The 23,979-nt window shown below is 37.0% G+C and overlaps 1 protein-coding gene across 11 annotated transcripts in view; it reads right to left on the bottom strand.

The window, feature by feature from the left end:
• ABI2 (abl interactor 2) overlaps positions 1-23,979 on the bottom strand; it is a 66,177-nt gene that overhangs the window by 19,104 nt on the left and 23,094 nt on the right. For 4 of the 11 annotated variants that reach the window (XM_041473118.1, XM_041473122.1, XM_041473119.1 and 1 more), the window contains exons 2-6: positions 20,088-20,255; positions 11,996-12,172; positions 8,299-8,316; positions 1,253-1,350; positions 376-522 (exon numbers count right to left, since the gene is read on the bottom strand). In XM_041473118.1, the coding sequence (XP_041329052.1) occupies positions 376-522; positions 1,253-1,350; positions 8,299-8,316; positions 11,996-12,172; positions 20,088-20,255 (608 nt within the window). The remainder of the gene's footprint in view (positions 1-375; positions 523-1,252; positions 1,351-8,298; positions 8,317-11,995; positions 12,173-20,087; positions 20,256-23,979) is intronic. The other 7 variants (XM_041473120.1, XM_041473123.1, XM_041473121.1 and 4 more) reach the window with 2 other exon arrangements.

Here is a 23,979-nt window from a genome sequence, read left to right as displayed (position 1 = left end):
TTTCACCTATTCAATCTATAAACATCAAAGACTGTCCAAGTATAAGCATCTAAGTAGCCCTTCAACATGTAGGAGACAAGCTGTGTACGAAGTCTTCCCCCAGTTTGGTAATCCTTTAGTAAAGTAGCATCATGATCTACCTCCTTGAAAGACTTCACAATCCTAGTAATTCATTAAGGACTCTTAAGTGAGATCACTAAAACTGAGGTGAACAGGGGATTAAGTGAACAATCTTAAAGTGATTCCCTATTCTGGTATTACTAGTGGTCATTCTCATCACGCCAGTGAGATTGCCAGTCCCCAGGGTGAATGAGGGAGCTTCCCGGCAGAGGGAGGCCAGGAGCAGTTTCTGCCCCGGGCAGGCCGGGCCGGTACCTGTAGGTGCGGTTGCGCTGGTTCACCGAGGCCGTTCTGACGGGGCTCTGCTGGGCCGGGGCCATGGTGCGCGTCGGGCTCGGCACGTAATCGTTGGGCACCACCGGGGGCCGCACCGGCTCCAGCGTGCGGTACGGGGAGTGCCGCCTGCACGGCACAAGCACATGCCACAGGCCCGTTAGGGTAACGCACACAAAACCACAGATTTCTCACTCTACGAAACACAGCTACATCCTAATCAGCAATGTGAGGTTAAAAAATGGGCTTTATCTGTAACTCTGCAGTACTTATTTTGTAGGATGAGGGGGAAAAAAGAATTAAGGCTGTTCTTCGGGTACTTCAGTCCTCCTATCAGTAAACTCTGTTTCACATCCCATTCTTGTTTTAAAGGTAAGCCGTTATCTTGCATTAAAATAAAGCAACATGTTCTGTATATATATACATTAAAACACACCAGCAAACAGCATTCATCTCACTTATAACACATTTCCGTAAGGTCAAAATCAGGTTCATAAACTTCGCACAAAATTACTTCCATCAAGCACAACACAAATAATGAACAGTGCCATGTACTCATTTTTCAGTTGTTTAGCACCATCTGTGAAAACCACAGCTAATGACATTTTACTCTACAGTATGTAATTTTAAGTGTTCTGCACTGATAAAACAGTTCCTGTTGGGAAAGGCTGCTGATGCCCACTATCTTCTGGCAGCAGCACACTAACATACAAAGAAGGATCAGTATAAGAGGATGCAGTTATAACACCTCTTGACCTTTGTGAATGGTTAAATAAAACCATGAAATCTCTCCCACTACAGAAGAAGGAACAATCTTCCCTCTTTTCTCTTCTGTTGCCCACCCAGTAACTGCACTTACCCAATAGTTCCTTTTCCTGACATCGGTGGACTTGGTGGCTTCTGGGTGGGTGGTGTAGTGCGAGGCAGCCCACCCATCTTCATATTCTGGGTGCTGACCTGCATGAAAGAACGGGGAGAAAAACGGCCTTCACTGAGCTCAGGGTCGAGGGGAGAGACACGGAGATGCCTTTAGCAATCAACTCTAAGTAGGGGAAGGTTTAACAAACAAAAAAAACTGAGAGGCCATGCGTTTTATATGCAATTTCCACTCTGCTAGAAGTCAAGAGTTGTGCTCAAAGGACTCTTTATTACATAGTTTTTAGAAATTGTACAAAAAAGTGAATTTGCCTTCAGGCTATCAATGTTAAATCTCTGAGAATACAGACACTGTACCTAACTTAGCTGAACCTCCCAGTCATCTTTTGAGAAATAGGCAGTTATTTCACATGGCACTACTGAATGGTAAATTTGCACAAATATTTTTGAATACTGTTTAAAAACACTATGGCTTATCTAATAGGCCACAATCTAATGTGATTTATACACATATGGAGAAGTAAAAGTGATCTATAAATATCACCTATTAATGTTTTAATGTTTTCACAGATTATAAAACTTTTAAAGGTATTTACTTTAAATATTAGTTACGTACATATAAATACACAGAGAAAGCTATTTTGAGAAACAGACAACGGCGTATTTTTCCCCCCATTAAATCTGTAGCAATTTCATCTCTGAGAATTTATAAATAAATGGACAGGGAGAAAAATATTTAGCAGTGATGTGATATAACTGCGGTTGTCCACTTCCCCTCTGTCAGGTTAAAATACTAATGAAGTAAATTTGACATAAAATAATTTACTCTAATTTCTTTCAAAAACTCATTTGCATTCCTGACTGATTGATTAATCTAGGAATTGTAAACAATTGTTACCAATGTGCATTTTACTTCCTGTAGTCTGCCAGCCAAGCAAAATTCCCCCAATGCACACATCCTTACAGGAATCAGTACACGGTCTGCTTACAAAACAGCTCAGATTTACAACTGCCTGAGCCATTGCTTAGGCACAGAGACACTCAGCAAACCTAAACAGGTCTGCTTACATCCCTCTCTCTGTTCTTCCTGTCATGCCCTATCTTACAGAATTTCTTCTTTCTAAAATGTAGTCCTGGCTACTGCCCCCATCTCCCACAGAAAAATGAAACAGTGATCAAGGCACTCAAGAGTATTTGCAAACATCATTGAAGGTAGATTATTCCTTCAAAATTTGACTCTAACAACTCACTTAAAACCTTGGCAATGTTGAGATTTGTGAATGGATAAATATTGACAAGAGAGTAAAGAGTAATACGTTCAGTATTCTAATCCACTGAAACTTGATTCTCTGTCTCTAAACAATCCCAGTGCTATCACATTTTCAGTCTGCAGGGAGGAAAAGAAAACCAAAGCAGTGGAAGAGGTATTTTGTCAGATTCAAAAACAGATGTTTGGATTTAGTTGTGCAAGAGTACTCTGTAATGTCAATTTAAGACAAAATTATGTTGCATAGCATTATAAAGTCCTTTAAGCCAACTCTAAGCAACAAGAAATCTAAAGTTAATTCAAGTGAGGGATGAGTAAGCACTGAACTACAACTACTTAAAGGGAAAAGGGAAAGTGTAAAATGAAATACATTTTATTCTATACACGGAACATTTAAGAAATAGCAAAATCTGAATTTTTTTTTTAAAGTTGCAGCACCCCCTGTATTTCCTCTTTCATTAAAGATGCCTGTCTCAGCCACCTACTTATCAGAGTTTAAAAAAAACAACCCATAAACAAACAAAATCCACCTTAATTAAATGCTCACTGAATTATCACTTGCTGTATTTCACTCAGCCTCTGCTTTTGGATGTCTTCAGATGCCAGACCAATCTGTGTGCCCTGAATAGTCCATTTAGGGGTTTAACTGGCTACACTATTGTTTCTGATTAGATGATGTAATCACTGGCTATCACTTTACAGTTAATATAAAATTACATATATTTAATACAAATAATGTTATTATTTTATATACAATGAGTGCAAGAACAAAAATGAACTTCTAGGCATCCCCAGAGCTATGGCTACATGAAAAGAAAGGATGGCTGAGGTGGAGGATGCTGGAACATCACACTGGGTACAGCCAAAAGTGGAGCTCACACTCGCCTCACCAACACAGAGCTCTGATGTCTGCTTGATATTTTCATTAACACTGCAAATACACAGATCCCTGAAAAGCATGGGAAGAAAGCTTTAGAAAATGTGGCCAAACAAAAAATGACCCCTTTACAGCCCAGGAACTTAGTAAAAAGAAACTATCCTTAAAAAACCCCAACCTGAAAGATGAGGAAATTTACTGACAGTAGGTTTAGTTTCAGGGTCTTGGAAATGACTTTTCAACACTGAAATTGAACTGTTCAGAGAGCAAGTAATCAGAATTTACAAGGTTGTCTTCAAATCTGACAGGACTGATAGCTTTAAGATCAGCTACTCTAAGTTAAACAACCCTGTGCTAGTAACTTCCTCTTTGACTTATTGCCAAATAATCACAGAAGAGAAATTAAAAATATACAATTATTTCAACAGTTCTGATCAAAATGGATAGGCCCTTGGAAATAAGAGCATGCAAGATGCTAAAAAAAATCTAAAACTGCACCAACTACAACTGAGATTAAAGCAATATACACAGCTGTCTCCTTCTATAACAATTTCTACTGGGGGGGAAGGAAGGCCAGTAATGCCTCCTCTCTTCCAAACTTTACTGTATTGCCTTTTCTATTTTGTACATATGGTTGTAAATACAGTTTCCATAGACAAATCCTCACCCACACACATCCCTCTTACAAACATCTAAAATCTGAAGCAACCACCAGAACTCAAGGTCACATTTGCATTTGCTGTCAAGTTTAAAAAATCGTTTTTCTGGAGTAAACTGGTATTTGCCAGAAGTTGCACTGTTTCAGACATCATTTCCCCGGGTTCTGCACAGCTGGAACTACCCAGATGCAGCTGATTTAATGAGAGGGTGAAAGCAGAGGAATGCATTTGTCTGATGGTGGTTTGTTTCAGCCCCACAGGCTGGGTCTGATTTCTAGTTTAAATCTTGGAAATCATTTTAAGAAAATGCATAGCAAAAGAGAGCCTGCAACCAGAAACATAAAGGAGTATCTGTCTGTGCCTTTGCTCACAACTGCACAGTTAACCAGCCAACCACTGTGCTTAGAACAGAAAAAAAAAATAAGCGAGGCAGTAATGACTTGGGCACAAAGCTCAGGAAAAAACCACAGCTGATTGATGTGAAAGCAGGAAGACAACCCTGTAAACATACAATAGGGCACAGGGTCTGTGCCTAATGCACACAGGGATTTTTTCAAATTATTTTTTCTTCCTATTTCACAGAAGAAAAAGAAAAAGAAAAAAAAAAAAAAAAAACAAAAAAACACAACAAAACAAAAAAAAAATAAACAACAAAACCCAAAATTACCAACACAAGTAATGGAACACCAAGAGATCTTGGTTAAGTTTCTTTTTTTTTAACTAGATACCTTGCAGAAGCTTTTTCTAGATGAATTAGCAAGCTCACTCACCACAGAAAAATATCTTCTACCAAAGCTGTAAGTTTGTCAGCACTGGAGCAAGAATTGGAAGTTTTGCTGAGGAAGAAAGTACAGAAACTACCTAATAAGCAGATCCTTGGTAAGTAAGACATCCTAGAAAATGCTCTGGGATCCAGCCCCACAGTAACAGCTATAAAGTGATCTGTAAAGAAATGGATCCCTATGGGCCATTCTGTTTCAAAAGGGTGCAATAGTACTTCATCCAACATTTTCTATTGTCGAGCTACAGTTTTAGAAAGGTACCATCTGATGACTTCAAGACACAATACGACACTGACTAGAGCACTCAGGAAAACTACCCCCTTAATTTTTTTAATAATTAAGACTTAAATGGCCAATTTCTATTTTTGGCAACTAGTTTTTCATAGATTTCAATTATTAAAACACCATCTTATGGTCCTATATATGACCGAGTTTCCTTCATACTTATCAGCCTTTAACATACTGAATTTCTTTAGCACTACACTGTATAAAGAATTTGTATTGAAATAAATCAGCTAAAACCGATAAATTATGCTGTTCATTCAGTTTAATTCTGGGGAATATTTTTACAAGCAAAAAAAAATCGGGAAGTGCAGAAATACATATTGGGTGAGATATGGGAGCCGGTCAAGACTGCAAAACTATTTGCATCAATGTCCTGCATTTATACAGACATTAGGCACTTACCTCAAGAAAGCAAACAAGGTGGGCTTTTTGGGGGTTGGCTTATTTTTGGTTGGTTGGTTGATTCTCCCCCCCCCCTCAAAATCCTGAATACCAGATGTTCAACATTATAAAACCTCAGGAGGGGCTCCTTCTAAAGCTGGACACAGCCACAAATTTCGAAGTGGTGCTTTAAATTCACACTGTATTTTCTAGAACTTTCAGGATGTCAAAAGAATAATTTTTGCCCAAAATCTAGTAAGAAAAATTGTCCCGTCAGTGATGTTTCACGGATTATATTCAGAACCTTCAGGCAGTTCCTCAACCTTCTTGAGCAATTTTATATCCAATTACAGGAAAAAACACCCCAAGGCTGAGTGAAAACTCCCTTCCATGCCTTGCTTCATCTTGTTAATGCTACAGAGAAGATGAATAGATTTTTGGCCCATCATCTGCTACCTCAAAATAAGTTTATTTTCAGCCTGTGCTCAGCCACTCAAATACTTACTGTGCATGTCTAATCAAACCATTTGCTTGTCAGCTCATTAACCAGTTTATCTGGAAATGAAATGTATAAATTTCAGCCCTGTTTTGGCAAATGACCACAAGTAGAAGCTTCAAGCAAGTGAGCTTACTTGTTTTTACCACATCCACCCATGCGAAATAATTGAAGAACCAAGTCTGGTAAATACAAAAAGACTTAAACAATGTAATTTTCAATTGATTTTCCTCTACCTTGTAACTGAAATTTTCTTCAAAATCTGTTTAAAATTTAAGTTACTCAGACACAAATCCAATGCCACTGTCAGTCAGTTTAATATTATAGCTGTTAGGTAAGGCTAAGGGATTTTTGCAGCCACAAAAAAGGAATACAGGCTAAACACTTCAAATCCATTCACTTTTAAATGAAGTAAAATAACCATCCACACAGAACTGGGGTTACTAACTGCTTTTCACTCTTCTTTCAGCCTGATGCACAGGGACTACAGTGAGACCAAGAATAACTCAGGTCTACTGAGAGATGATGCACAGCTTTTTGCTTTTTTCGTTTTCTCTTTTAAACCCTCATGTTTTGCCAATGAGAAGTTGACTGACATGTTTGATTCCTCAAATCAAATTCCTGACTGGGTTCACTCTAGTAAATAAAGAAATGGTGTTATAGCAAAAAATTGTTTCATTTCAAACCTATAAACAGAAAAAAATATTTACTCTGAAAAGCTGTAAAAAACTCTTGTTGCCATTGCAGAAAATGCACAGGTATGTAAGTTCACATATAATTTATAATTACACAATTTAAAAACTTGTCTTAGTATAGTTATTACTTGTTTATAAACTGCAACTGCAGAGATCAACAAAGAAAATTGAGTTTGCAAATTGTTTTTTTAAGAACAATGAGAAAACCATCACCCAATATTAAGTGTGTACAGAATAAGACATATTCAGCATCAGAAGTACCCATGTTATGTAAACAGACAGTAAAAAACAGGGAGGAGACATTTTGCCATTCTCAAATTAAAAGCGTGTAAACACTGAGTGAGTTGAAATACTGTACACCTCACACACCTTTGTAAGAATAAATTTCAAATGACATGTGAGAATTCTCTCATAAATTACACGTTTTCCATTGTTATCAGAGATGCTACCTACATATACTTAAATACCTGACTAAAAGTACCATCTGTCCTATTTCACAGGGACATCATGGAGATACCTACAGAAACACTTAGTTTTATAGGCAATCTCAGGAATTTGCAGGATTTTCTTTTAGCTTTTTCCAAGCATAGAAAATACTGTAAAATATTTCATGTCAGCTTGGAACTTCCTTCAATTAATATACTCATTCTATATACTGGCATTCTATGTTCTAAAACACAGTTCCTTCATTACAATGGTGGCACCTACTACTAAAAACCTTCCAGTCTCTCTTTCCCCAAATCAGCTGCACTTCAGGAGGAGGATATCATCATACTCAATAAAGGCTACAAGCTATCTATTAATTAATGTACTATGAACTCCACCATAATATCATGTAACTTAATTTAACTGCTTGTCTAATTAATTTGATGCTTTTTATTGCTGCTTCTGCAGCCACTAAGACTACTAACATTTAAAGAATTTTACATACTTCAGCCTGAGTTCTTTGATGAACTATTCATTTAATATTCAACTAAATAAATAATTTATCTTGCTGTTTAACAGTTATTAAGTATTTTACACAATTGTGAAATTTCTGTAAGTTCCCATAGATGAGTACCTCTGAGTATTTAAGCACTGCTATCAGTTTCTGAAAAAATAAGAATACTGCAACTTTAAAAAATAATATACAGATTTGAATTTGTTACACACCTTTGGAGCCCATTATCTGAGCAATCTCACACTGAAACATTAATCCAAATCAAACCGTAACTTACACCGTATATAGGATAAAAAGAATATTACACAGGGGGAGGCTCATATGCAGCTGCTATCTAGTCCATGTATATTTTTGTCTACTCAAGGCTAGCACAACATTCCTCCCTCATAAATGATCTGCTAGATGTGCTGAGGGCAGCTAATATTTTACCATAAAGCTTTTAAAATGAACTGTGTTCACTTCCATTCATGTACACATCAATTTATGTCACAAAATGCTTATCCACAATGAGTTACTCAACAGAAGTTCTGTGACACAGAAGGGAGAGCGGGTGTTGTTTTAAACAATCTGTAGCATTGATGTCAATCATCTCCCCGTGTGTAATAATCTCAGAAGAAGAATGGAAATCCAGCCCTGGGGTTTCTTACCTTAAATCTAAGCAACCACTTAATGCATAAATGGAGCAAATAAAAGAGGTAAGGAAAAAAAGCATTGAAAGGTTAGTTGGAACTTCAGGATATGAAGAGAAAGGAAAAAGAAAGAAAAAAGTTAAGCATTCAGCATTAACAAAATAATGTATCAGTAGATCATAGAAAGAGTGGTTAAAGCAGAATGTCATGAACAAAAGGTCTTCAAGCTGAAAATTTTAATATACATTGACTACAATGCCTTTAAATTATTACTTTAAAATTAGCATTCAAATGCTTGTACACTGTTTACTCAAGTTCTTACAGTGTTAACAAAAAGGCAGCCTCTTTCAAAATGTATCATGAGATCTAGATGGATTAACTTCAGAGATTAATTTATTTGAGCTGTCAAAGCTTTATTTGAGCTTTATCAATGAGTCTGAGCTCATTTAAATTGTTCACATGCATTAGCACATTTACAAGTAGCTGAAATGGAAGCTTCTAGCATATTAAGCTAATGCATGTTCTTTGATAGAGAATGCTGTTAGTTAACCTGATGCCATGAGATCTCTCTTGAACAAAGATCAAAAGCAAATAATTCCATCTTGTAAGAAGTAGAGCACTCTTTTATGGATACTGTATCACATATCCACATTTCCTGAAGCAAGACATTAATCAACAGCAAAATCTTACTTTAAAGCCTAAATGCTAGCTTTTTGACACTGCATCTTACTGGCACAATAACATACATCTTTCTCCACAGTAATTTCTTTCAAAATTACTTGTCTTTTTCCCTTTGAGTGATCTGTTTTTAGTTCAATTCATCTAAATGTATAATTAGATTTGTTAAACTTTCTGCTTTTTCCAGTACTGAACAGCAAATATTCAGGTAAATATTTAAATATTCAAATAAATAATTATTTAAATATTTGGATAAATGGTAGAGCATGCAGAGTGATTGATTTGTTCCATCAATTTAAGAGAAACCCTTCTCTACTAAAAAGAAACATAATCTGATTTACTAGGAAATCGCCTGTCAAAGAGTTTAAAGTTCTGTGGATCAATTTACCAATATGGTCTCTGCCTCGTACAGCTATACTGGAAAACCAGGTCCCCCTGTACTGGCCCCAGTGGTCAGTTACACTGGGAGGTTCACCTGCAGAGACCTCAGCAGCACTGCCTGATAACTACAATGCCTTAATACACACCTCTCTGAAGGGAACACTTACTTTTTTCCCATTTTCTTGACTAAAGAACTCTTTGGCGGGAATAATAGGTTGGAAGACTTTGTAACTTGGGAAACATTTGGAAAAAAATTGAAAGCAAGTCTCTTTGACACAAAAGATTCTTTAGACTTTTGCAGCATTGTAGCTTCAGGGAGGGAAAATGAGGAAGAACTGCTGGGATGATATAGAAGCACTTGACTTCTATCACAGCTATTTAGAAACTATGCTATAGAGCAACCCTTCCTGAACATTGTCTCCACTACGCTTCAAATTTCTGAATGGAAGGAAGAAGATGCTTAAGGGCCTGCACCACTTCTCTTAGCATGACATACTGAATTTCTCAGCCAAGAAGCCTCCCTTTTATTCCTGCATTATTCTGTCCAGCTTGCCATCTTTCTCAGGGGTTGCAATGAATGTCGGCTGCATCAGCATTTTTCCTGGCCTGAAAATACATAATTCCAGGTCCAAGTACAGGAGCAGAAGCCCTTCAGCAGAAGAAGGACAAAGAATGCAGACTGAGGAACCCTGATGCTAACTGGAACTTCAATGCTGTTGATGCAACAACTTCTGAATGCTCACTTGAAGAGAGAGGTATCACAGCTCAAACAATACAGGGCTATATATACAAAATTTAAAGCTTCTATATATTTCATTTTTTTCTCTCTGTTCTAGAGCCAGAGATCTAATAAACTAATCTGGAGTTACTCAAGCAGAACAAAAACAGGTTCATAAGCACAACTGGCCACCTTTTCCCTCATCAGCAAGAAAGCACTTCTTTCTTCTGTCCTAAACACAGGATTAACCTAATTGGAACACATTTACAATCTTAAGGACAGCATGACTTCAAGTTCTCTGACCATTGTTTCACAAGTATTTCACAATATTTCTTCATTTTCTAGATAAACACAGTACATGGTAAATACAATTTAAGTCTATCACAAGCATAACAAATGGATGTAAAATACACTTGAGTCATCATCCATTTGATGAACTATGTTCTTTTAGAAGAACATAATTCATTGCATCTTAGTATGACTGCTACATTGAGGTAAGTGGGATACCAATTATAATGATTTAGAGCCAGTGCTAAATACAACTGTGCTGCAGAGCAATTAAAAACTACTCTTTAAAGAGTTTTAAAATTATCTCACTAAAACAAAAAGTGATGATTAAAATATTAGCAACAGCAATCCTACAGGTTCATATGCATATTCTCCATCCATATCCACAAGGAGATCTGCTGACCTGCATAAATTCAAAATTGGTAGCAGATTTTAACACACAACTGGTAATAATTTCCTGGTCAAAACTGTAGTTATTAAAGTTTGGTATGCTTTTTTATTTGTCTATTTTAAAATCTGTTCAGAGGTTGACTCTTTGGGTAAGAGATGGGAGGAAGGAGACATTCCAGTTTACAAACAGGATGTTGAAAAGACCTTAAGTAAAACTGGGGAAAGATACTTAAATCAAACTGCTCAGAATTTGAATTTTAAAAGTTAGTTTAAACAACCTATTGCCACTCAAATGGCCAACCAAGCAGACAAATCAAATAGGACAACAGAGATATCCAGTTACAAGTCAAGCAAAAGAAATTCTTGTGTACTTTGACTGGAAGAAGCATCTTACCTTACTGCTACTTAGCAGGTTTACAGATTTGTTAGTTTGTCTTGTAAAAATGACGTCACTTTGTGCTATTTACCTTTCATTTCCTGGAACTTTAATACTGTCAGTGTTCTCATTTCCATACTTGTTTTCCTGGCAGCACAAGTTAACAATGAGCTCACACCTGCTAAGACTGTGTTTATATTCAGGATACGCTTTTAAAAACACATACCTAACCTCACACATTATACTACTGCTGCTGTGTACATTGCTACAGCCAGTCTGATCTCTGCCCTGAAATTCCTTCTTTTTTCCTTATCTTGGCAAGGGAAAACCAGCTGGCTTTAAACTTGGCAGTAACACTCCCATCCCAAAACCACATATGGCACAAAAGTTGCAGAGAGCTCCCTTTAACAAAGCACATCAGTGGGTTTGTGTATAACTGACCCTGGCAGAAAGAAGAAAAGGGAGCCCATAACATTTCTCATGCAAACCCTTCCTTTACATGAGGGTCAAAGTAAACCAGTGGCAATTACAGCTGGATCACACTCTGTGGTGCTAATTCATGCAGAGAAGTGATGGTCATCAGCCCTTCAGCCCCCATGTATATCCCTGGCAATAAGAGCAGCATCACACAAGTTGATATTCAGAACCATTTTTGAAGGTGAGACTCACAGTCTCAATCAGATTCGGTGAGTTTGCAACATTTAGAAACACTGGGACAAGAGAAGGGAAAGGGACAACTGGAAATCAGACAGGACTCCTCTCATGTTTTTAGACACATTGTCCAGGCAAGGAGAAACTGGTATATTACCATGAAAAGCAGGTTATTTTGAAAATATACAAAGACAATGAATTTGCAGTTTGGCTGTTTTAACAATATCACCTACCTTCACTCCATGTCCAATATCATCTAGAATTGTATAATCAATAGGTTTCCTGATGTAGCGAACTGGTCGCTCCAAGTTAGCTGGTGCAATGATTTTGTGAGTTCTTGAGGTGTTTTTGTTTGTAGTCAAGATACCAATTTCTCTTCTAGCAACTTTCTCTTTGTGAATGTCCACCGTCTACAAAAGACGCAGTGTATTTACTAACAGTGGTATGCATTGGAATACAGAGTCAGTATCAAAAAATATTAAATCAGTTCTAATGTTTCGAAGATCTCTACACTGTACTAAACATATCACTACATATACTTGATTACAACCTCTTTCTTCAACTTACTGCTGAATTTGCCACCCCTAAAGCCACACTAACAGCTGAGGGTTCTTTGGGTTTTCTGTTACCCTCACTCTTTCAGTTTCAAAAAATCCCTTCTCCTTTCCATTCTTAGTAGTTTGCATCAATTTACTGACACTGTTTTATAAGATGCCTTCACTTATCCTTTTTTATTTTACAACTGCTCTCTATGCTTGTCTTTGACATAGGCTTCAACTAGATAAAGTGTAAGGATGCCTTCCCAAACCTTTATTTTAAGACCTGAAAAACAAGCCATGAGCAGGTTTTCTTGCACTGCAAAAGTTTGCTAAATTAGGACTGGTAATCTTATGATAGAATAAAATTTCACTTAGACAAATCAAGAAAGTATTTTGGTTGCTACAACTCACTCATCACAAAGCAATGATTAAATTTTAGAATACATTCCATACTAATGTATCCACAATAAAGCCAGAAGTGAAGCCCACTGCCTTCCCTTTGGATACCCAGGGCCAACTTTGTATACTAAAATCAGTACCACAGGAGAATCTTTGCTGTAAGACAGAGTCCTGCTGAAAATTCATTGCCTAAAAACATGTATGTGAATCTTTTTAGGTAACAAGAGTAAGAAAATCCATTTATCTCTTCCAAAGTCCATTTATCTCTTCCAAGAAAATATAACATCTTAAATCATGGGCCATGGAGTTCTTTGCCTTATTTAAACCAAAAATAATTGCTTGTTCACAAAACAGCTTTCAATATACGAAATTAGCTAAACTGTGAACAAAAGTTTTAGCTACAGGATAAAAAAACAAAAGTAAAAACAGCCAGAACCATCACCATAAGGATTTCTAAACAGTCAGAGATTTCTTGTTACCACTTCAGTGATCATGAATGGCACCAGAAACACTTTTCACAGTTTTGAACCAGGCTTTGTAGTAACTGGGGAACAGTTACAAATGAGAACTCATTTTCATAACACACATTTTTGTCTATTTTATTTTTCTGTGGGTAGGCACTGGAGCAGTGGGGTTGGCTACACTCTTTTACCCTGCTGTTTGTGCTACTGATGATACCAAAACAAGCTAACGGAACCTATGCTACCTTGAACAACTATCACAACCTTTAAAATTACAAAAAAAAATTTAGAAACCCCAACCAACCCCCAAACTATTTCCAAGAAGTTGTTTCTTTGCATTATTTCCAGACAAGGATTTCCCCAAATGCCTGGGGCATTATATGTGAGCTTACAGTACTATCAATTATTATATTGATTATATTATTATATGTGAGCTTACAATACTATTTCCCAGCAACATATTTTCAAGATTTTGTAACTTTGCTAAAATTAGGCACTGACTACAGCTTTGTCATGTGCATTCTGCCACTCTAGCTCCACCTGCCTAGAACTGTAAGGTTTCTACTAAAGTTGCGTAGTTATTTCTTAAAATAAAGATACAGAAAAATAGATTTTAAGGTCAAAATGTATTGGCAAATCTCTCTTTAGAAAGCTCAAGTTTGTTAAGCAATGAATTTAATTAATAGGGGTCGTTAAACCACCCTGAGACACCCGCAAAAAAACCCACCCAGATTTGGCCAATATATAAATTCTGCAGAAATTCACAGTTCACACAGTGTTACAGAAACATGTGTATTTCTGCAGCTACTTAACAACTAAACCACTCTCCAATTAATTTTGCCAAGGTCATTTCTGAAGTGCCCCAAGATGACCAGGACTATACACCAACCCCCAGTACAGCAGTGCAGGTCAGACCTTCACAGATCTTACAGTGCTATATTTTTGGTACAAGCACAAGTGCACACAGCACAACAATGTTTTCCAGGCCAGAGTACCTAAGTACACCATTCTGCATCAGGGTAAGATGTAAGATTTCATCTTCCATCTCAGGGTTTTATCCCTTCTCTGTGCTAGACCTTTGCCTGTGCAGCACAGGGAATAGGAGCACACATTCTGGAAAGATGGTCTACAGACTCCTCATCTCACCAGTCAGAGGGCACATTCTCTGTCTTAAGAAGCTGAAGACATGTGATGGCAACAACCTGGGGGGACAGTCATGACTGATACACCAGTGATGAATTCAATCTCTACCGCAGATTTTATCTGTGGTCTAGATATGTCACTGGAGAACTGCAGAGACATGACTTTTCTATGTTCTTTGACTCACAGGCCCCTGACACCATTTGCTAGAATGTTAGATTCAGCTGCAATAGCAGCTGCACTTCAGGATGTACTGGCACATCAAAACTTTATGGGTCTGAATCTGGTGCTTCAAAACCATTTTCATGCCTTGGATATTGCACTCAGAGCCTTAATTTCAATCCAGAAATCAAAAAAATTTATTAGTGCAGGATTGGCAAGATGATTTCTCACTTTCTATTTCAAGTGCTAGAACTTTGCAAATTTGAATATGTTCTTTCAGTACTTTCTGCTGTAATTATCTACTAATATAATGCAAGTACAGATATTTAATGCTTGTGTTACTGTAGCAATGGTATCCTGGCACTGTGCAAAGCTGTTTCTGTGAATGAAGAGTGGGTTTTCAATAGGAGCCATGGGTACAACCAGCTTTCTTAAGGACTATGGTGATCATGAGGCATGACTACAGTAACAAACAATGAAGTGCATAAAACCTAATTAAAACCTGAAGCTCATCTGGTGGGATTTCCCTTGCATTATGATTCAGAACATCTCTTTTAACTTGAATAGCTACAGAATGACTAAATGTATACAAACTGCACCTAATTCTGGTCCACACACCTAAAATGGTATTGAAAAGCATTATGCTGGCAGTTTTCCAAACATTTCATTTTCTTGTTTAGCAGACTATGGAAGTCATGAGATCCTAATACACCCATAAAATAGCAGAAAGGAACACTGCAGTATTCCATTAGTAGAGGAGGTAACAAAGATTAACCTGCTGCTGAAGAAAATGAAAACATTATCCTCAACATGCAGGTAATTATTACCTCCAGCACTAATATAAATCCCTTATCAAGACAGGAGAATGCACCAAAATGTTTATTCATCAGTTTAGAAAGTTCTAATGAGAAGGTTTTGGGGTTAGAGCTGGACTAACAAAACACCTGGCTTGAAAACTCTGTTAGGAAAAGCAGATGGGATACACTGTGCCCTTCTACAACTTAAAACCCTACTTTCTAAAAAAAATTTTGGACGCCTGACAGCATTATTGTGTTTTTAAAAATTTGTTTCACATATCTCCATTAGCTTTGGCAAAAGCTTTTATGTGACAGTTTGTTAGAGGTCAGGCTCATTACTATCATCTTTTCATATGCTTTCCAAGACCCCTGCAATAGCCAAGGGAGAGCTTAAGGGGAAAAATAAGTATGAACCACCACATTTTTTTCTGTTAGGAATTTTCTGGCCATTTTGAGACATCAGGTTTTCACACTGAATTCAAAAAAGCCAGTCTCAAGCACTGCAAATATAAAAAATAAAAAAAACCCCATGAAATAATTTCTGGGAAAGTTAACACTACTTACAAGTTCACTTAAAAGCCACTGAACTCATGAGTTTTGAGAAATAGTCTCTTCTACCAGTGAACAAAATTTCTCAAAGTATTAAGTTAGCATTTAACTAACTTAAGTTAGTTTTGGATGGGACAGAATTAATTTTCTTCACAGTATGGGGTGGTATTTTGGATCTGTGCTGCAAACAGAGCTGATAACTCCAGGATGTTTTAGTTACTGCTGAGCAGCGTCTGCACAGAGTCAAGGCCTTTTGTGCTCCCCATCCCACCCACCACTGGGTAGCCTGGGGTGCACAAGAAGGTGGGAAGGGAACAGCTGGGACAGCTGGCCCTGCTGACCCAGGGGATGGATGATGCTCCACTCGGCCTCACGGTCAGCAGCCCCGGGCTGGGGAGCCTGGCTGGGCACTGCTGCCTGGGGACTGCCTGGGCAGCACTCAGCTGCTGCTGCTGAGCAACTGCTTTCATTTGCAGCCTTGCTTCTTGGGTTTGCTTTCTCTCTTCAATATTAATTTTCTATATTATTATTATTATCACCATCATCATTAAAGAGATGTACATATCTCAACCCACAAGTTTTCTCACTTTTACCCTTCTGATTTTCTACCCATAGCCTGGTAGGGGGAAATGAATGAGCAGCCATATGGTGCTTAGTTGGCAGCTGAGGTTAAACCATAACCACACGCATGCTGAAAGTCTGAATTAGAGTGAAATTTCAGAGATAAGAGTCTCCAGAAGCCTTAATTTCTTCCTCTTCTCAAACCATTCTAATTTAAATTTATAAATTAACTGTCAGTCTGGTAGTCTACACTTATAAAATTCTGTTTCAAAAATCTTAGAAGAAAATGTTGCTTAAATATAGTATTGCTGGACTTTTATTTTTATTAATCTTATTAATTTGAGGCAATTCAAACTAATTGCAAATTACCTTGAAAACTGGATTATTACTTTAAAATTAGCAACTGCCTAATATTGACATGTTGGAAATGTGCCATTAATTGTCTCAAGTTGCATGTAATTTATACACCAAGAAAAAGAGATCATAATACTATAAAAATGCTGAAGAACTACTTGTTCCATAAACAGGTAACATGCCCTGTGCAAAATTTGCCTTGCATGACCATTTTTAAAGTGTTTTGCTATTCTTGTGCCTTGCAAGAATAAGACAACTGAGAAATGTCACAAACCCTTAGTGACTTTTCAGTGGAAAGTCCAAGTGAACTTCCCTGCAGAGACTGAGCAGCTCACAGATGTTGCTACAGCCCAGCTTCGCAGCAGCTGCTGCCTGCAGAGAATCCAAGGCTGCAGTCCATCCAATGCCTGCTCTCTCAGCCAAGAGCGTGGCAGTCAGTTCTGTCAGGGGAGGATGTAGCAGACCTCCCCACAACACAGTGCCACTGGAGAAAACTCATCACTTCTACTCATCTTTGTGATAACGTGCTTGTTTATATAATTAGCAGCAGAGTTTTTTAAATGACCTTGCTAAAACTAAAAACACATTTCTCATCATACAAATAATAAAACCTGAAAATCTGCCAGATTAATTTAAAGAATTTGGATGTTAGTAATATTTCACAGTGACTGTTAACCTGAAAGCTGCAAGATAATTTTTTTAGCAAGTATAAATATTTGTACATATGATCTGTATTTAAGATTTAAACTCGTAGTCAAATATGAAACACTGTGTATCATCTAGTTCTGGACAAGGTTCAAGAAGGCAAGTGAGAATAGATTCATCAGCTTTCAGACCAAACCAAAGTAATTTTAATTTTTAAACCAATAGGATTTAATCACTTGCATAAAAATAGTTTCAATAGTAACAATTTCCTTATTCACAACCTATACACAACTTGAAAAAGCACAAATTATTATCAGCTTCCTTTTCAGCTCTTTGATTAGGTTGGCATTTAGAAGGAAACACAGAAAGGGATTAAACTGGCGTTCTACCAATGAACAGAGAACCAGAGCATTTTATCTTACAAAGTTAATCACACCTCTCCCAGTCTGAGCTACTTGTACATAACAAGCACTCTGGGAAAAATTTGCATACCAAGCACCAAATGATTCTGCTCCCTTCTTTGGAGGACATGTGGAATCCCAAATGAGAATTAAAAGCAGGATTCCATCCAGATATCAAATTTGCACATAATGTTTTCTAAACTTAAATACCAAGATCTATTGACCAAAGCATTAATGCAAAAATTAATTTACCATCTGTAATTATCAACCTGTTTTCTGTTCTATGTTACTGACTTCATTTCAAGTCAGTCTGGCTGAAATCCTAATTTGACAGTGCGGTATTACACCACAACACATTTTCAGTACTGTTAGAAAAAGCTCACCAAACTTTACACCCAAAATAAACACCACAGAAACCTTCTGCAGATTAGGATAATTTTATGAGTAGTATGAACAAATTTTTTGAAAATAAATTATTTATTTATAGAGAAATGGTATAAAATAATTTTTAAAAAAATAACCCTGGAAATTAAGACAGATAACACACTAATCTACAACACTGATATTATGGGAGGAAGCCATTTCCAAACACATTAACTCAACTTAATAAAGTTACTTGGATCAATACACTTCATGTATGAAATACCCAAAATTTAAATACTGTCAGCTCCTCTGATATTATTTCTTCCATAAGGATTTGGAGAGCATGCTACATACAGATGATGCAGGCTCAAAAAACCCAAAACAAGCCACACAAAAAATCCCCCCAAACAAACTAGATTTTCAATTTTACAGCAGTATTAAAAAATAAATCATAGATTTTTTTTTTAGTTGTTCAAGTTCAACCTATGAAATTTTGCAGATACATCTTCATTAAGTGTTGGGATACTGCTAATTTAGTGCTCTATTTTAAATAACTAGCTGTATTGTATAAAGGTCAAAGACAATCTGACCTAGCTCTCAATCTGCATAAATGTCACCTTCTCAGGAGGAAAAAATTTAAAAAGCTATGACTCTTTCCACAAAAGCTACTTTGCAGAAGCTGTATGACAAAATGAATTTTCCACAGTCATGAAATGCAAATATACTGTCTTTTGCATCAGGCTGTCAAACAGCTGGAACACATGTGAGCTGGCACCAGCCTGTGAGGAAGCACATACACACTCAGGGCATATAGATATAGCACACAGGCATACACAGGATAATTCACAACATTTTCCGGGGAAAAAAAATAATTTACTTGTCCACATAATGATGGAGCATCTAGCAAAAGCAATCAAACTTCCAGCTTATTTTTGATGCAGATCCATGAGACAACTAAAGCAATCTGATAGCACAGCATTATTAAAAGAGGAAATCCTCCCCACCTCTTTCTTTGTACTTGCCCTGGGATTCCTCTCACCCAATCAGAGGCAATTCAGCCCACTAAGCCAGCATAAAATTATTCATTTATTTTGCTGGTTCAAATAGATCCAATCCATCCACTTATTTCCTACCTTACACAGCCCTACTTTCAAATGTATTTCCAAATAACACAGTATTCTTTATTTTAATTTATATTATCGTAGGGAGATCAGGAAACCCTAGCAGCCAAAATGTATTGGTCTACTAAGATACAAAATATTCAGTGAACAGACACAAAAACCAGAACCTGTTAAATCACTGCTTTTAATTTCTCCTTTAATCCATCAGTGGCTGGGAAATCTCCATTTTTATATATTATTGATTCTCAGCCCATTCTGTCAGTCAAATTCTCTCATCAATGTGGTGATTGAACCTGGGCTCCTGATTATAGTAGCTTAGTTTACTGCTGCTCAGAAGAACAGCAAACAATGGCACGAGTTCTGCAGCCATACACGAATTGAAACATTAATTCTGGCTTTTGTTCATGTCACCGCAAAGTACATTTTATCAAGAAAAGCCGGAAGCAAACTATTTTTGTCATCTATGCTGCTGTCATCAGATGCCAGTATTACAGCACCAGAAAAAGTAAAAAGATGATGAGTACTGTTTTCCACCATCCATTTCTTATTTAACATAATATTCTCATTTTACCATTAGCCATTTTTCTGTGCTTTTCGCTTATGCAGAATGACCCCCTCTCCAAACAATAATCTGGCTGAGAATGCATTTAACCTGCTTTGGTATGTAAAATGTTCATACTAACACTGGTATAGAATCTCATGATGAGACCCAATCCCAGAATGAGTATGAGAAGAAATGCATCCTTCTGTTTTAAATTCTTCTCACTCACGAGATGTCACTTCAGAGTTTTACTTGCTATGAAATATCAAAGGCAAAAAGAAAAAAGTCTCACTTGTGAAATGTGGTTGATTGAAGATTCCATGCGCCGGAGCTGGGATGCCTGGATATCCAGCATTTGGAGAACATTGTTGGCCAAAGTGTTGATCAGATAGGCTACGCTCGCTAACGACTGCGTTGTGTAGGCTTTGGTTTCTTCCAGGGCTCGCTGCTTATCTGCTGACTGAAAAACACAAAGAAAAGGTTTATTTAGTATAAAGTCTTTCACACAAAGATTCTTGGAATAAACCCTTTTTGCCTGTCTTAACAGACAACAAATTATACATGTCAAACAATTCTAAATAAAAGTTACTATTTTTCCACAAAAGATACTACCTTCATATTTTAAGCGTTTCTACACCTTCTAAGAAGAATTAAGCTCCTTTTCTTCTTGAAATATACTGGGATTTTTCTTGAAAAAAAGTCCAATTTCTTATTCAGTATTTTAGCAATTTACTTGAAAATCACACTGAGACACCTATCTTAGATTTTATACAGTTCAGAACTGTTTCATTTTTCTAAACTTGGTACTTCATTTATAACTCCTAACAGCCTACAAGGAGCTGCTAAATACCATATTCCTCATCTCTCCTAATCATTTAGACCTCATTGTTGTTACAAATAGTCATTCATAGTGAATGAACTATAATTATTCCCACAAGATGGTAGCTGAATACAATGTGAGAGGAATCCTTTTTAAAAAGAGTAAGTCCATGTTTCCTTCTTAAACATGTTTTGTACTTTTTCACATTGTGAATACTTTCTTCTATGAAAAATTAATATGATCCATTTTTCTAGTAGCAGAGCACCTAAAAGTGTTTAGACTATCAACAGACAAGATATCCATTAGAAATTTAAAAACAGACATACATTTCAAACAGCATTAAAAACAATAAACTAAGAATCTAATTGCTAAGGTTCTGTGTTTCTCCTTGAAAAATAGTTAATATCACTAAGACATAATCCAGTACAAAGAATACAGATTAAAGCACTGGTAAACCATACAACTAAGATGCTAAGAAACTTTCCAGTTTTCAAGGCTTCAGTATACAGTGAACTTCACTTTTAGGTGATCTTTAACCATCTCACAGGCTGATGGTGCTGTTTCTAAAGCAACGGTTGATAAATATTCTCTACTCCCACCTGTCATTATTATACTGTATTTCATTATTTCCTTGGCTCTTTATATTATCCACATAGGTTGGGTATCAAGATCCAAGAAATGTGCTGTTATTAAAGAGGGAACATAAAGTCATTTCACATCTTTCAGCACAAGCTGAATCTAGCATCCATTGTATTATACGTACTTTGAGAAGCACAGAAAGTAAGCATACCTGTATTTCAGAAAACCAATTCCTACAGCTCACTATGTTTCCCAAGACCTTGTAGTAAGATTCTTAAAAGATGATTGCTAGCTTTCATGGGGGAAAAAAATCTCACACATGTAAACACAGGCACAAGACTTCAATTAGATGCTCAGATGAAAGATACTCAATACTTTTTCTTTCCTGACAACTTCCTGTGCCCATAAACAACACCAGCATCTTAGCTGGCCAGTTAGCAGCTACACTGGTACCAGTTCCTCATCTGCTAGGAAGGAGCAGAGCAGCAGCTGCTGTTCATCCAAGAGCTGCCTCGATGGGGCAGGAAGGAGGAGTGCTGCAGGAGTGAGCATTCTCACCATGTTTCTCTCCCATGCAGAAGATAAAAGACCAAAGAAGAAGGAACTGAAAAATTAAGGAGCTTCTCAGGGCACAGCATGAGGATATTCTCCAACAGAGCACATAGTCAACAATAAAAAAGTTAGAAAAATGGTATCCCAAGATCTCATGTAAGAACTCATGACTTTTAACCAGCTGAGTAGTACGTCTTGCACATAAAAGAGCTTGAAACTCAGCTCAAGGACTCCCAAATGAAGATACATCAAGCTCTTCACCTCTATTCTCCCATTGCTGGCTTGTAAATACACTGTTTCTTCCCCTCTCCCTGCTCATATCCCAGCTCAGCCTGCACACTCCCCAGCCATTCAAACCATTTCTCAATGGCAATAATAAAAATGACCAGAAGCTCGCATGTCTGGATCTGCAGCTGTTGCCAATCTATTTATAGAAGCAGAAAATGCTGATTTCCATTAGTATACTGTATCTCCAGAGGAGCTGAGTATAATCCAGCAAACACAGTATTTTTTCATTAACAGGCTAAGTGTTTGAGAACAAAAGGAAAACTACCTGTAATTTTAAATATTATGAGCCTCTGCTATGGTTTTTCTGCTTAAAGAAGCACAAATATGAATCCATGTTCAGAGCTCGTCCTTCCAGGGATGTAACCTACCAGCTAAATTAAAGTCACCCACAGCTCCAACCAACAAGGAACTGACTTCTCAAATGCAAAACGCATTAAAGATCTCATAAAACAATACCATAAACTACTTTGGAACTGTTATTAGCACAAAAACCCATTTGATTGACATGTCTAATTAATGTATTTAGCTGATCACAACTGTGACTTGCTCTACAGGCCTTTTTACAGAACCCAAAATTCTCTGAGGGAAACTCCACTCACATTTGGCACAGCAAAACTGAAGTTTGAATCTTCTTCCTGTGAAGAATCTACTACTATCAATCCATTTCAAAAGAACACAAAATAATTAGTGGCAGCATTATAAAACAATCATGTTTACCCTGAAAACTTTCAAGAAATGAAAACTTCAATGACTCACAGCAATAGTAAAATCTCTAGAATACTTACAGAAAAATCTTAAGTTCCCCTGTGGAAATATAACAATAAATTTTAACTTGAAATTATAAGTTGTATTTAGCATGAAATCCATCTTTTAACTTGATAAGTAGATTTCCAGAGATGGTATCATATCTCCTATGTAACAAGATCCCTATTTAAACTCCACACGGACACCAAATTACATTGCTTGCAGATGCTGCCGTGCTCACTGAGTATGTAACTATGTAAATAAAGGGATTTCTGCTAATAAGATAATGGTTTCAAGTTATCAGAAACAAAATTCAAACATAATCCTTGACAGTCTAAGTTCTGATACTCCTGATCTTCCTAACACCAACAAACCAGTCAGTATGCTTCATTGTGAGGCAGACTGTGAGGCAGACAAAAAGTTACCTCAACATTCATACCTACCAAAATTCTCTAGTGAAAGAAAAAAATATCAAACTGATAAGACTCTCTACAGTAATTTCAGTAACCTATGGAATACTGTTTCTGCGAAGAATCTCAAAAACAAGAGAAACACGTTCTATGTTCGTTATAACAAAACATCTTGCTCTATGGATACTTAAGTATATTAACCAGAATCCTCAAAGCCCTTCAGTTCTCATAAACATTGTGTTCAGCATGATCAAGCACTGGTAGCAAGTGTTTTCAGTGCTCTGACCTAAGTTAAATGCCATGAAGCAGACCTTTGAGTATCTCTCCATTTCAGTTTTTACGTATCTTTAGCATTCACACACATAAAATTATGCATGAAAAAATAAAGGCTCATAACATCTATCCACACACAACTCTTAGGAAATCAATGCTTTCAACCATTAGATCAGTTTGATCTGTATTTTTTAATGGATAATAAATTTAACAAATCAAAGCTATTGTTTGACAGACAAGTCTTCTGAAACACTGCCAGCATAGAGATCCTCTCATTCCTAGATCGAACATACCCATTCCATTGTCTATGCAGGGCCACATGGCAGACTAAGTACCTGACCTAGTTATAACTTGAGAAATAAATGGTTGTTTTAAACTCCACTCACTTCCATTATCTTCCCTGACATGCAAAATTGCAAACACTACCCCTAGTAAACTATGTAGATGCCACAAAGAAAAGCAAAGCAACTCAGTGAATTATGGTCTGAGCAATTGTCATGGTATTATTGAGACTCAGG

The sequence above is a fragment of the Pyrgilauda ruficollis genome, unplaced genomic scaffold (assembly GCF_017590135.1).
Source record: "Pyrgilauda ruficollis isolate IOZ18807 unplaced genomic scaffold, ASM1759013v1 scaffold3, whole genome shotgun sequence".
Lineage (NCBI taxonomy): Eukaryota > Metazoa > Chordata > Aves > Passeriformes > Passeridae > Pyrgilauda > Pyrgilauda ruficollis.
The sequence above is the reverse complement of the archived record's forward strand: the minus strand, read 5'-3'. Positions and strand labels throughout refer to the sequence as shown.